This window comes from Talpa occidentalis, unplaced genomic scaffold (assembly GCF_014898055.3).
Source record: "Talpa occidentalis isolate TD23 unplaced genomic scaffold, MPIMG_talOcc4v2.1 talOcc4.8, whole genome shotgun sequence".
Taxonomy (NCBI): domain Eukaryota; kingdom Metazoa; phylum Chordata; class Mammalia; order Eulipotyphla; family Talpidae; genus Talpa; species Talpa occidentalis.
Window position 1 is genome coordinate 23822803 of NW_023605194.1, and position 13937 is coordinate 23836739.

At 42.7% G+C, this 13937-nt stretch overlaps 1 protein-coding gene across 2 annotated transcripts; it reads left to right on the top strand.

Moving 5' to 3' along the window:
* The first annotated feature begins 46 nt into the window (after nt 1–46).
* On the top strand, nt 47–12765 carry OPALIN (oligodendrocytic myelin paranodal and inner loop protein). Of its 2 annotated transcripts, XM_037496956.2 has the most exons (7): nt 47–164; nt 3811–3846; nt 5488–5654; nt 6445–6480; nt 7471–7593; nt 8734–8790; nt 10995–12765. In XM_037496956.2, exons 3-7 carry the CDS (start codon nt 5601–5603, stop codon nt 11166–11168), a joined length of 444 nt encoding a protein of 147 aa, XP_037352853.1. In that variant the 5' UTR covers nt 47–164; nt 3811–3846; nt 5488–5600; the 3' UTR covers nt 11169–12765. The 2 variants fall into 2 exon arrangements, with proteins under 2 accessions (XP_037352853.1, XP_037352854.1); XM_037496957.2 differs by lacking the exons at nt 47–164; nt 3811–3846; nt 5488–5654; nt 6445–6480; nt 7471–7593 and adding an exon at nt 8055–8074.
* The last annotated feature ends 1172 nt before the right edge of the window (nt 12766–13937 follow it).

The following is a 13937-nucleotide window of genomic DNA, read 5'->3' on the forward strand; positions in this document are numbered from 1 at the left end:
CATAAATGGCTTGGCTTCAGAACCACCTCTTGCCTTCTCACCCTTGATTTCCCAGTTGGACATTTCTGCAAATGCAAGACACCAACAAATAACACATAACCATCAAGAAAGGAGCTTGCCCAGGGCAGCATTTGGAAACAATTCTGGGGAAACTGTCGGAAATGGTAAGTAAGAACTAGCATCTTTCTCAATCTAACCTTCATAACTCCCAGGTTGTTAAAGCTCATATCTCCAAATTTAAATATAATTATACCTTGGTACAAAGATATCAAGATGTTTGTTTTTTAATTATTTTCTAATGCAAATAGTAATCATTTTTTAAAAAAATTCTCATCAAATATTTGCTGATTTCACTTTTTATTTTAATATTAAGGTTTTGTTATTAAAACCCCACATACAACAAAGACTGCAAAGAAGATGTTTCAGCTAAATTTGTTTCCAGTTGAAGCCAAGTGTCTGATCAATGACGTTATCTTTATTTGTTCAATCTGTCTCTGTTGCATTATCGGACATCCACAAGATGCATCAGAAAACTTCCACCTGTCTTATAGACTGGTGACACATAATTAGTTGTGACTCAATCAGATAATGTCTACTAAGTCAGGAGGAAAACACAAGAATTCTTTATTAGAGAGATTACTTATCAACGAGACTGCAGTAAGGAAGGTCTATGACCTACCTTGACCTATGCTGGCCAGGTGGTGACCGCCAGAAACCCATCTTGGCCTGAGTTCCCACACCCTTGATGGAGGAATGATAGTGTTCCCTTTATGAGGAAGTTATGAGAGCAATGTCACCCTCACTATGGTGAATGATTACTCCATCTGATTCCTTTCCCTCACAATTAGTGAACCCATAGAATTGTCAGTCATTGGGATCTCAGTCACTGAGATCTGAAAGTGCCTTAGGAACCATTATATAGATGCTACATAGCACTTAGCCTAGCAGAAAGTGTATTGGATCGAATTCTAGTCCTTTGAGTATTGCTAATCTATGCGTGCAAGTCCATCTAACAAGAACTTCCTAAGTGACTTCCCTCTGCCTCAGTCCCTCAGGAGTATAATACCACATGATCCCTCATTTATTCAGAGTATTTATAGTTGTTTTTTTATTTTATTTATCTTTGTGTAGAAGAACTGGGGTGTAGGCCAGAGGTGTGGAGGTTGAGAGGATTCTCCAGAGATAGAGTGGGGAGCAGAACAGGTGGATCTACTGAAATACACTGCTAAGGGGAGTCAGGAGAGGTCTGCTGCGCCATGTGTGAGCTCCCTGGCCTGCGATCTAACTCAGGCTATAGCAGTGATAGTGCTGACACTTAACCTCTGGACCACGAGAGAGACCCAAGAGTATTTATAGTTGACTAGAGCTGCTACAGTTGTTACTTCCTTTGAATTTATCCATTGGGATGATCAGGGCAAGTTAATAGTATGTCCCATTTGAGGATGGAAAAACCAAGCCTGGAGAACAGATTTGTTAGGTAAAATGGAGAGCAGAGAGTTTGAGTGACTTTTTCAAGGCCACAAAGCTACTAATTGACTCAATCTGGACTCAAATCCAGGTCTGGTGTCTCCAAACCCAAAGTTGCCTCACCCCCCCAGCTGACTTTCTAAGAGGCAGTGTGTCAGATTCTTCTCCACCCAAGTGTATGCAATGCTTTTCCCTCCTGCAAGCATTGTAGTGTGTTTTTATAATATATGAATGTCTTTCTGAAACTGGCCAAGCTCTTTGTCATCCAAATGTTGGTAAACAGCACATGCAATGGCCCACGGGTTGCTACTCCCTCCCCCTGTGCAGTCCCCCCAAAGGAAGCATTGTGTTGGGCCTGCTGACATCAGTACCCAGTACTCACTGATGAGGTCAGGCTCTGCATTCAGTGCAGTGACCACCAGTGTCTTTGCAGCATCTGTGGGCTTGGATGATGTTAAGAATAAAGGGTAGTAGGGCCTCCCCTGGTGGCGCAGCAGTTGAGCGCTGGACTGCGAAGCTGCCCGCAGCCTCTGTGGCACCGGTTCAGTCCCTGGCCACCGGAGGAGGGTCCCACATGGCACTTAGACCTCTCCTGCCGCCCGCTGCTCCCCTCAGCAGTGTACTTCGGTCCTTCTGCCTGTTCTGCTTCCTGCTCTGGCTCTGTTGAATTCTCTCACCCTCCAGAGCTCCTAACTGTACTCAGTGCTTGTACAAATAAATAAATAAATAAATCTCTCTAAAAAAAAAAAAGAATAAAGGGAAGTAGTTAGGTCACTTGGGCAAGAAGATGCTGACCTAAGGTGGCCCATGTGGTCCTTTTGTTCTAACCTTGCCTAGAGGAGAAAATGGGCTGTGACCTCGGGGCTCCACTCTCTCCACAGAATCTATGGTGTGGAGGCCTGTGGAGTGGTGTCACCAAATATCTAGGTTCTGGTGACAGCTTTTTGTGAACCTGGGTGAGCAAGTCTACATTCTTGAACTTTGATTTCTCTCCTGATCAAGCCAGGGCCCACTATGCTAAGGGCCAGAGAAATGAACAAAACCAACACTGAAGCGTGAGAGTTGGGTGGGGCCATCTTCACTGAAGGATGTGATTTTGGGGGCCAGTGGCAGAAAGAACTACACATTTTAAAAGCTTAAGACATTTTTAGTTCACAGAGGAGTTGCTCATTCACTAATCCATCTGAACTCCAACCTACCAATATTTTGCTAAAATAGGTATTTCATCAATTATATACATATTGTATAGATTGGAACTATCTCTTCTAGAATCATCTTTTCACTCATTTGGCCTGTTTTAAGAGAGTAGCTCTAACTGTTCTCACCAGGTAATGTGGCCATGAGGTTGTTTCTGATGAGCCCCTGGGTCTTAGTTTCCTCTTCCGTAAAATGAAGATTGTGAGATAGATGATCTTTGAGGCACTTCAGGTTTGTAAGGTTAAGATTCTTCTGAATTCTATCAATATAATCCTTCCCAATATAACTACAGTGGGATAACATTAAATTTAACAACTTAGCAAATTTGTTGCCTCTGGAATGGCAGGGCCTAGTCTTGGAAGGTTTCGGGAAGATAAGGAGCTGAAGAATAAGTCAGGTTCTAGGGGGCAGAAGGTTAGAGCTGAGTGAGGTCCATCCAGGGGTCACTAATCAGGAATGGCTAGACATGGGGGCCTGGACTCTGGAGAGTAGAAACAAGACTACTCCAGCCAGGGGACTATAGGGCGGAGAGCATCACCAGCTGTGTCAGAGAAGTGTCCCCCTTTGTTCCAGGCTGGGAAGGGACTGGACAACCTGGAAAAACTAGAATGGTCGAGCCCAAACTGGAGTGACAGGGAGGAAGAAGGAGCCCCCAAAGGCCCTCACTCAAACAAGTAGGCCCCAGGATAGGCTAACAATGTGGTGCCTTGGTGAGCCCCCAATCTTTAAATATTGACTCCATGTTTGGGGGAGAGATGAGGCCAGGTGCAGAGTGAGGGAGCAGGAACCATTTTCAGCACTTGGTCACATTTCTAGTACTGTGTTTGCTGCTCTCATGGATTGGAACCCCTCAGGCAATAGTTTCGCTGCCTGATGCCTTAATTTGATGCTGGTGGAGGACCTGGTGGGGGTGGGGCGGAACTGGGGGTAACACTGGCTTGATGTTGAGGGAGAAACTTGTGACTTCAGCCTCCCCTGCTCCCCTGACCTTTTTTGGGGCCAGGATTGGGGAGCAGAGACTGGCTGACTGAGCCAATAGGATCAGTAAAATCTTTTGGACTCTGCCAGGGTCAGGGACATTGGTGGAGGGGTCAGGAGCCTGGCTGACCATTTCTGGGAGCTCCAACATTTCCATCTCTTTTCCAGAGTTTTTCTCTGAACTTCACACTGCCGGCCAACATGGTAAGTTCAGCAGCACCATTCATTCACCAGACAGGCAGCAGAGATCTGCACAGAATTTACCCTGGGCCCCAGAAGGCCAGCACCTCAGAGACCTCACCTAGAGTGAGGGGTTACACAGCTCTTCAAAGGTGTTGGGGGTGGGGGGTGGGGTGCTGAGTGAAATATTTTTAATTATAAAAATTATAGATGCACATTTGGAAAAGAAAAACAGAAACTTCAAGTACCTAAATTTCCAACAGCATGAAACATTGATATTATTCTTTCCAATCCTGTTTGACTTTATAAAAATGTTTAGTTTTGCTGACTGTATGTCATTGTGTCCTTACTCCACATATAATATTAGATAATCAATGTTTCCCATCAGCCTTTATAACCATAACTAAGGACGGTGATATATTTTCACAAGCCATTTATTTCTTTAACTGATTCATTACAATTAGGAATAGTTTTGTGATCAACACAGTTATAGCTAAATCTGTATGCACTTAAGGTGATGATTTCCTTAAGATATATTCTGCCAGGAAATTATTGGGTCCTCAAGAATGTCCGGTTTATGGCTCTTGATATTCAGTTGCTAGGGAACATGGAGATTTGGGGTTAAAGAGGGTGTACGGTTTCACATCGGAGCTGATTTTCCACCTTCTGCTCTCGTATTGTGTAGAGCCAACACAGCCAGAGCTGTTTTCTAACCTTCATGCTGCTGTGCTTGAGCTAGGCATTTTCCTGGCCCAGGTTTTTTAGTGGGTTTGGCTATGCCAATTTTTTCTGATAAGTTAGAGGGTTATTTAAAAAGAGTAAGTTGATTCCACCTGGAAGATCAGCGTGGCATAGTGATTAAGTGCAGAGACCCTGGAGCCAAACCACTCCAAACCAGTGTGACCTCACACAAGTCACTTCACTTCTCTGTGCTTGCTCTCTTATTTGTAAAATGGGGATCACTATAGTCCTGCTTCACTGGCTGCTGTGGACAACAAATGAGCTGATACAGGGAAAGTGCTTAAACAGCCTGGCACATGGAAAGTAGTTCACAAGCACTAGCTGACACAAAATCAGGGGGGTGTAAGGGCAGAAAAATCCATCTGGAGAGAGAGAAAGAAGCAAACAGGCAGAAATGAAAACAGGTAAACCCCATACTGCCCGGAATTGGCGAGATCCCAGGAGGGATGGCTTTTGGGCTTAACAAGTTCTCAATTCCCAGCTCTGATGTTGGAAAAAGCCAATTTCCTGCCACTCATGCATCCTCACAGTTAACTCCTTTTTTTTTTTTTTTTTTTTTTTTTTGACTAAAGCCAGTCCAAGTGAATTTCTGTAATCTGAAGACAAAATGTCTTCCCCCAAAACAATATCCAATGCTTCCTGTTACCCTGAAAAATAGAATTCTTTAGGCAAATGTGGCATTAAGATAATGTGGGGGAGGCAGGGTAAGACTGCACATATGTAGGTGCAAGTGTAACCATTTAAGTAGCCAGTGTGAATGCCTGGTATTGATTCCCCCCCCTTCCATGGGCCTTGATGGGTGGTTGGGAAAGAGATCTAGGTTTAGAATTCAAATACCTGAGTTCAGGGGAGATTGACGATGCTGTGGAATCTTAGACAAGACCCATAACTCCTCTGAGACCTATTTCATTTTTTTGTAAATAGAGACAATAATTGTCAAAAGCCCAAGCCCCGGGGACTCCAGTGTGCTCACTGAGTTGACAAGAGGATTAAACATACAATTAAATACCTAACAAAGCCTTGCCAAGTTTAAAGGAATGACAAAAGCTTACACTTCCGGTGCTCATGTGATCCTCATAACAACCCTAGAGGTAGGTACTAATATCCCTCTTTTATAAATGAAGAACCAAGGCCCTTTAGCTTGGGAGTGTGGAAAAATCTGCACCCACTCAGGCAGTGTGAACCCAAAACCTACCTCCTCACTCCACACTCCACCACCTAGTGTAACTGACACGGTGAGCGGCTCTCGCAGGACTTTCTTTCTGAGATGGGCCGATTTGAGATGTGCTGATTCATGTAAGACTCTTATCAGAAATGTTTCATCAATGGGTGAGACCCAATGGGTGCGATCCAGAGTCCCTCTTGAGTAGAAATGTTTTCATGGGATGTATTTGTTCATAGTGCAGCGATCCTGAGCCTGGCTAAGTTACAGCTCCAGCACCTGCCCCTGCTTCATTGCACCTTTGAGGACAACTAAGGCTTCCCCAAAGAGCCTTTCCTTCACCAGCATTTCTACTTTCTTTCTGCAAAAGGGACAAGTAGGCCCAAAGTGTGTAGGGAAGGCATGGTAACCAGGGCCCAGAGAAGGCCTTTCTCAGTTGTATCCATAAAATAGATTATGGCAAATCCACAGGGTGAATGAAGAGAAACTCCCCTGAATTTCTGAGTCTGCTCTCCTTGGAGCCCAATTTCATCCCAATTCTTACCTGGGAAACAACCAAGTCAAGTTCTATTTGGCAGTTGCTGTTTGCTGTTTTTAACAGAAAGTTTAGCAAGGGGTGGAATTTTGGCAGTTGTAGCTTAACCCGTGACAGACTACCCTGAGGACAGTGTGTTCTAGAGGCTTTCTTTTATTCAGATGGATGTTCTTTTTCCACACAGACATCCTCCCCAGTTGTAACGGATGGGCCAGAAGCAGTAAGTAGACCCTGAAACTACAGTGAAATGGTCATTTGTAAAATGGAGATGAGGGTGCTCTGCTCGTTTCGAGCCCCTGTCTTGAAGATTAGCGTGTGTCATGTGAACTGTCACCAAGCACAGAATCTGGCTCAGATATTGGTCTTATGACCAACTCAGCTGCAAAGTGAGGGAAGAGTGTGCAAAATCACAGCTGGATTTGATACAGACTGGCCACAAATATGTGTGTGCTTTCTGTGTGCGTCCTGATGCTGTGGGCAAGCAGGGGAGACATCCCTCAGGTGGGCTCAGGGCTTGGGATGCCTGGAAGGGAGCTGAGGGGCTTCTGGGGTGCTGGCCATGTTCATCCTGTGACAGGTAGTCATGCATTTCCATGTGTAAGTTATATATGAAAGTCGCTCATTTAGGGGAATCCAAATTAAATACTCAATTAAATACATAACAAAGCCTTGCCAAATGTGAAGGATTTTCCTTGATATTCTTGATAATCTGCACATCTGAAAACTTACGTGACTGCACATGTGGCTATCTCTAGTCAGATCAAAGCAAAGTAGGAATTTGAATATTCAGTAGTGAATAAATTTTAAAAATTCATATCAAAATGATGTGGACTATCATACAACCCTTTTCCTTTTTGCCACAGTGACAGGCAAATGTGACATCTTGTTGCTTTGAATTTTAGCTCCACTTAGCCCAGGTTGATGAGACAGTTGTACTTTTGGCCTTAGAAGTGGCCTCTTTCTATCTTTTGCTCATGTTTCTGCCTGATTATCACCCATTTCCGGTTGAGTTAAACGTGGAAATTAAATCCTGTGAAAATGAGGCAGTCATCACGCGTGTGGCAAACATTTTTTCATAGACCTTGTTACCATTTTGATGTTACTTAGGACATTCAGGGCTCATGCAGGCTTTTATCTTGTTTTATTTTTAATTGATTGAGCCTTTCCTTTGCTCTTGGTGAACCTGAACCTGCGTTTCAATCTGTGCCAGGACTGTGGGCCATCTCTCGGGCTGGCAGCAGGCATCCCATCCCTGGTGGCCACCGCCCTGCTGCTGGCTTTGGTACTGACTCTGATTTGCCGACGAAGGAGCAGCCACAGAGAGGCCACTGAGGTGACTGGTAGCTCTTTTGGGTCTGGGTACTTGGGGCAGGAATGCGTGTTTTTTGAACTGGTTTGGGTGAGGGTATTGACACTTACGTGTTTTCCTGAGGGCACATGGTTGGTGTTCCTGTGCCTCCTTTTCTATCTCAGACTCATGACATTATGCTCCAGGTGGAGCTGGTTAGCCACACAGCCCTCGGGTCCTGCGAGGAAGTCTCTTGGCAACAAGGATGGCAGTTGGTTAGAGGGATGTTTGTTGCCATGACAAACACGTGTGTGTACAGTGGGTTGTGTTCTCTAGAGCTGACAAACAAAAGGGCACACGCTTCCCAAAGAAAGGGTGGAGATCATCTTGAGAAAATAGCAGGCAAACAGATGCTAAGGAGTCTCCGGCAGGGCTATCCCCATCAGAAGAGTGGATTGAAGTATCCTATTTTTATTTGACCTTTTCTCAAATCTGAACATACATTGGTCACAAGAGCCTCTAAATGGTAGGTACCCTTCCAAATGGGTAGATTGCTCTGGAGACCATGTTCAGAATTCAAAGACCACCTAGACTATATACAGAAAGCTTCCATGATTGTGATACAAGGGTATTGTGTGAACTCTGGGTAATACTCCCACTCTCTACTTATGAATATTCCTGATGGTCCTCACGCGGGTGATCAGTCCCAGGGAGATAGAAATCCTGGGTTCTAGCCCTGCTCTGCCACTTCATCATCTATATGATCCTGGACAAGTGGCTTAACATTTTCCGTGCCTTGATTAGTTCAACCCCAAAATAAGAGTCATAAAAACTACCCTTCCTGTTTTAAGAGCTAGACAGCACTGCCAGGATGAAGTGAGATTATGGACATAGAGTTATGTGAGAAAGCTATAAATTAGACAAATTAAAATGATTTCCCATGGCTTTGTTTATTTAAGCAATGATTTCCAACCTTCCATCCTCCTTAAAATCACCTTGGAGGCTACACAAATACCAACCAGCAAAAACAATTAAATCAGTGTTTCTGGTTTTGTTCTTAAAATTCTCTGGTGATTTGAATGTGCACCCAGATTTAACAACCACTGACTTTAATTGTGGTTGTGAGCAAATGCTGTGACGCTTCATTTCTTCTTCTTTTATTTATTTATGTTTTTACCTACTTAGGAAAGTGAGCAGCCATGTGAAATTTCAGAAATCTATGATAATCCCAAGATAGCTGAGGTAAGAACTCTTGGTTATACATCATTCACATAATAAACATGCTCAAGGATTTAAAGCCTTTCCTATACAGAAGTACAGTGTGAGCACACTTGGAAACAATGGCCAAGTGACGCTGAACAGGAATTCAAGATTTATTTACTATTATAAAAGCAATATGATATTATTTATTTCACTGACAAAATAAAAAGAAAACTCATTGAACCATGTCAGCAGCAGAAAAGAATTCAAAAAAATTAATCAACCATTTGTGATGTGAACCCTTGGCAAACTAAAAACTGGAAAGAAACTTCCTTGACATCAAGAAAATCTTTTTTAAAAAATTAGAGCAAACATCATGCCTATGGGTAAAATGCTAATGAATTCTCTTGAAGTTCAGAAACAAAATAAGGATGACCACCATCACTACTTCTATTCAATATTGTATTTTAGTTGGTAGTAGGATAAGAGAAAAAAAGTAGAAGTTAACTCACAGCTTGGGAGGAAGGGAGAATCTTTCACAATGGACATCTCAAACATCACACTGTATACTTAATTTTTTTAATTAATATTTTATTTTATATAATTCTTATATCATTTTTTATTTTTGCACAATGTATGCATTATCATTTTGGTTATATTCCCCATACAATTGCACCCCCCCTTATTTTGACCCTAGTCCTTCCTCTCCCCGCTCCTCCCTACCCAACGGAGTGTGTCTCTGGTTTGTAGTTGCTTGTTGATTTTGATTTTTACTTTGTATTAATTCACACTGCATACTTTAAATATCTTACAATGTTGTCAATTTTGCCTCAGTCAAGCTGAAAACAAAGAAAAAGAAGTAGAAAGTAGAAAACGGGAAAAGTAGAAATGAAAGTTCCCTTATCTGCAGATGATATGATTGCTCACTGAAAAAGGAAAGTCAGATTCCCTTCACATAAATTATTAAATTAATAAGAAAGTTAAGCAAATTTACTGGATAGAAAATCAATATACAAAAGTAATTTTGTATTTCTAAAAATCAATAGCAAATCATTTGAAGAAATAATTAAAAAAAATTTTAAGTGTATATAGTTTTTGTTGTTTCCAGGCCCAAAAAATAACCTATCAAATCATGCTAGATAGGAATGTCTACTTTCAAATAGCAGGGGAAACCTGTAGAAACATAACAATGGAGAAACTCATATACCCTGAAAAAAATATATACAGAAACCTAAAGAATAAATCTAACAAAACATGTAATCACTTTATGGGCAATAGTAATACTTCCATAAAAGATATTCAATAAGCCCTAAATAATGGAAGTTATATACCACAGTACTGCATACAGAGTTCAATAGCATAAAGTTGTCACATAATTAAATTGATATGCATAATAAATGTAATTCCAATATAAATCCCAAGATTTTTTTTTCATGGGGCTTAATAAGGTGCTTCTAAAATCTAAATAGAAGAAGTAGAAAAAGATTTAAAACAACAATGAACAAATAGAAAACAAATAGCAAGATGGTTAATTTAAACTCAATAAAATCAATGATCACATTAAATATAAATAGTCTAACACATCAACTAAAAGACAGATATTCAGATTGTATAGTAAAGCAAGATCCAATTATATACAGCCTACAAAAACGTACTTTAAATATTAAGGCACTAAGGGCCTCCCTGGTGGCGCAGGTGGTTGAGCGCAGTGCTATGAGGCTGTCCGTGGCCTCTGCAGCATGGGTTCGATCCCGGCCGGCCATGGAGATACCCACATGGCATGGCAGACCCCTCCTGTCTCTCCTGCTGCTCCCCTCAGCAGTGCATTTCAGTTGGTCTGTCTGTTTTGTTCCCTGCTCTGTCTCTGGTGAATCCTCTCACCCTCCCGCACATCTGGCCTATACCCCGGTTCTTCTATAAATCTATAAAAAAAAAAACATTAAGGCACTAAGAGATAGAAACTAAAAGAATTTTTAAAAAGATACTAGGCTAACATTAAACAAAAGAATGTCGAGTGGCCTGAAAACCCTCCCCATTGTAAGTTCAAGACAATTGTAAGACTCTCCACATTTGTTTTGCATGTCCTTCCCTACCTGATGTTCACTGTCGTGAAGACTATTGTTTCAAATGTTTTGTTTGCTCTATGGTTGCTTCAGGTGGGAGGGTATATCTGATTGCTTTTATTCTAACTTGGTCGAGGCAGAAGTTTTTCCTGTATTTTGTCAAGATATGTTTGTTTTCTCAAGAACCCTAGCAGGTCCCCCACACATGAGAATATGATGGGAGCAGAAGAAACCCACATCTATGTGAAAACTGTGTCAGGAAGTGAGGAACCTATGCGAGACACTTACCGTCCTACCCGAGAAATGGAGAGAAGGAGGGGACTGTGGTGGCTGATGCCCAGACTGAGCCTGGAGTGATGCAGCCCCAGCTAGGAGTGGATCTGGATCTGGAACACAGCTGAACTCCAGAGATTTATGAGGAGAGATGCCAAGTCATTTTTTAACCAATCCAAATTTCATTGACAGACCTGGACAACGAGAGGTTGATCTGTCTCAAGGTTTGTCCTAATTCTAAGCTCTCATGAGGTGACTCTCCATCCAGAGGAGCCCTTGGATGCTGTTGCTGGTCCCAGAGAAATTTTAATTTTATTGGTAATTTGGGCAAAGGATTTGATGTCATAGTGTCTTGCTGTCTCATCTTTTCTCAAAAGACAAACAACAATAACAACAAAAAACATCATACTTGGCACCCATGGGACGTTGGCCAAGTCAGCCTGGTGCAAGTTGGGATATAAATGAAACTTTTTTTTCTTTTCTTCCTCCCTAGTTTGGGTTTTCCATGTAAAGAAAGGTGGTCTGTTTTTCTTTTTTGCCTTGCTTGATCATTGCATTTAATTTTTTATTTATTTTTGAAACTATAAATGAAACTTAAGGGAGATGTATGAGGGGAAGCAGTTCCTTATTTCTGAACTTCTCAGGATAGAAATCACATGGGGCCACACATTCTCTCACCACGAGGCGGCACACGGCTGGATCACGCCCTATGCACATTTAAATACTCTACGATCAGAGTGTTTAAGGAAGGCAATTCTGCAAAGGGCTGTGCATGTGTGTGTGTTTGTGTGTGTGTAGAAGATAAATAGGGTAAAGGGAAGGCAAAGTTTATTTTATAAAATTAGTAGAAATGAAGGCTTTCCATTTTGTGGGAATGGTGAGAAAGAACCAAGTCCCCGCCCTATATGGGGAAAAACTGGTTGTCAAGAAAAGATTAAGAAAACCGTGAGTGGATGAGCAAAGGACAAAAGGTCAGGCCCAGCCGTCACGTGCCTGACATCTGAGGGAAGCCTGTGGTCAAATCAGCCAGCTCAGGCTTCAGTCTTGACTATTACTTATGCAAGGCAGCTTCCAGGAGTCCAGGTGCCTACAGAGAGCCATTGCCACGAGCAGGACAAGCCTCCTGGTGGGAGAACCTGGATTCAGGGCACCTGTGGCCCATCCACCACTCCATGCACCACTGTTCTCACACAGGACCTGCCACTGTTCTAAAACACGCTCTTCTCCACATTGCCACATGCCAACACATGCTTTTCAAATCCAACTTGTGAAAATCAGTTTTGTGTTAAGTCCCTTCAGTCCAGTCACCTTGACAAACCCATGTGGCCATTTCTAAGCCCACATGCCCAGTGATCCGGTGCTTGTACTTCTCTTACATGGTAAGAGGGCCCTTGAATTTGCTATGAACTTGACTGTGACCTAGGCCTTGGCACACAAGGTGTGAGCCCTGGGGTAGATTGTGGACCACTGGAAGCCTCAGCGCTATACTTACAAAACAGAGATAAAAGTTCTCATCCTCCTGCCCTCAGGACTGATATATGCATGTGAATAAGCCTTATAATCTTTAAAGCAAGATGTGACTTGTATTTTGGGATATTTGTTTTAATTCCACTTACAATCTATTGCTTGGAATGAGGTACTAGAACTTATTTTGGAATATAGTGAAAAGTAAAATGGTCATTCTTATGGGCCTACAACATGTCTGTGGTTTTTCTTTTCCTGTATTAGACTATATGACGCTGACCCTCCATTGGAATCAAGGTTATCCCGGGGATACTCCTCGGCTGGCACTCTCTTGCTGGGGATGATGGAGGAATTGTTCAGTCCCTCCTGGAGGCCAAGCTGCTAGTGAGGAAAATGCATAGACCAGAGGTCAGAAGCTCCAGCCTCCTCCCAGAGCCAGTGCTGGCTTTGGGGTGACCTAGGGCTGGTTGCATAAGTGTTTTGATCTCATTTCTTCATGAATCACTTGGTGTTTGGGTTTGCTTGTCTCTAAAATTACACTCATCCACTTCAAATATCCTAACTTTGATTCTCCCAAATCCTGCAAAGTGAGTCCTCTCCTTCCACCTCCGCTCACCACTCTCACCAGCACAGCCTTTGTGCCCTCTAAGGTCCCCTGGGCTCTGGGCTTTGCAGGTGAGAAACTTATTTCCCTTACATCTTCCCAATAAACAGCAGGGGTTTTTTTTGCTTGTTTTTTTGTTTTTTTGGTTTTTTTTATAGAGGCATGTTTTATTTATTTATTTGTTTGTTTGTTTGTTTTGTTTATACATGCACTGGGTACAGTCAGAAGCGCGGGAGGGTGAGAGAATTCACCAGAGCCAGAGCGGGGAGCGGAGCAGGCAGCAGGACTGAAGTACACTGCTGAGGGGAGCAGCGGGCGGCAGGAGAGATCTGCGCGCCATGTGGGACCCTCCTCCGGTGGCCGGGGAGCAGCTGGGGATCGAACCGGTGCCGCAGAGGCTGCGGGCAGCTTTGCAACCCAGCGCTCAACCGCTGCGCCACCGGGGAGGCCCAAACAGCAGTTTTATATAACTTTCCTTGTGGCATTTATGACTGCAGGGTTGTAAAACTAATTGAAGTGTTCTGTTTTTTTTTAAATCAGTGAAGGACATCTTCTGAAATATCTCTTATTCCATCCAATCTTTATGTTGCCAAACTCCTGGAGAGACTTAGTGATTGATGTGTAAATTAATTTAACAGCCTAATATTAGCATAGTCCTCTACAGTCAGGTGATTTTCTGAGCCTGATAATGGGAACATAAAAGATGCTAAAGGTACCTGGTTTTCTGGAAAATGCCTCTCCACCCAAATGAATGTGGATTTTACTATCCACTCAATGAATAGCTT

Coding starts and splice junctions, on each gene's coding strand:
- OPALIN (XM_037496956.2), top strand. CDS start 5,601: ATGACAAAAGCTTACACTTCCGGTGCTCATGTGATCCTCATAACAACC. Junction 7,594..8,733: donor GCCACAGAGAGGCCACTGAG/GTGACTGGTAGC, acceptor TTACCTACTTAG/GAAAGTGAGCAGCCATGTGA. Junction 8,791..10,994: donor ATAATCCCAAGATAGCTGAG/GTAAGAACTCTT, acceptor TGTTTTCTCAAG/AACCCTAGCAGGTCCCCCAC.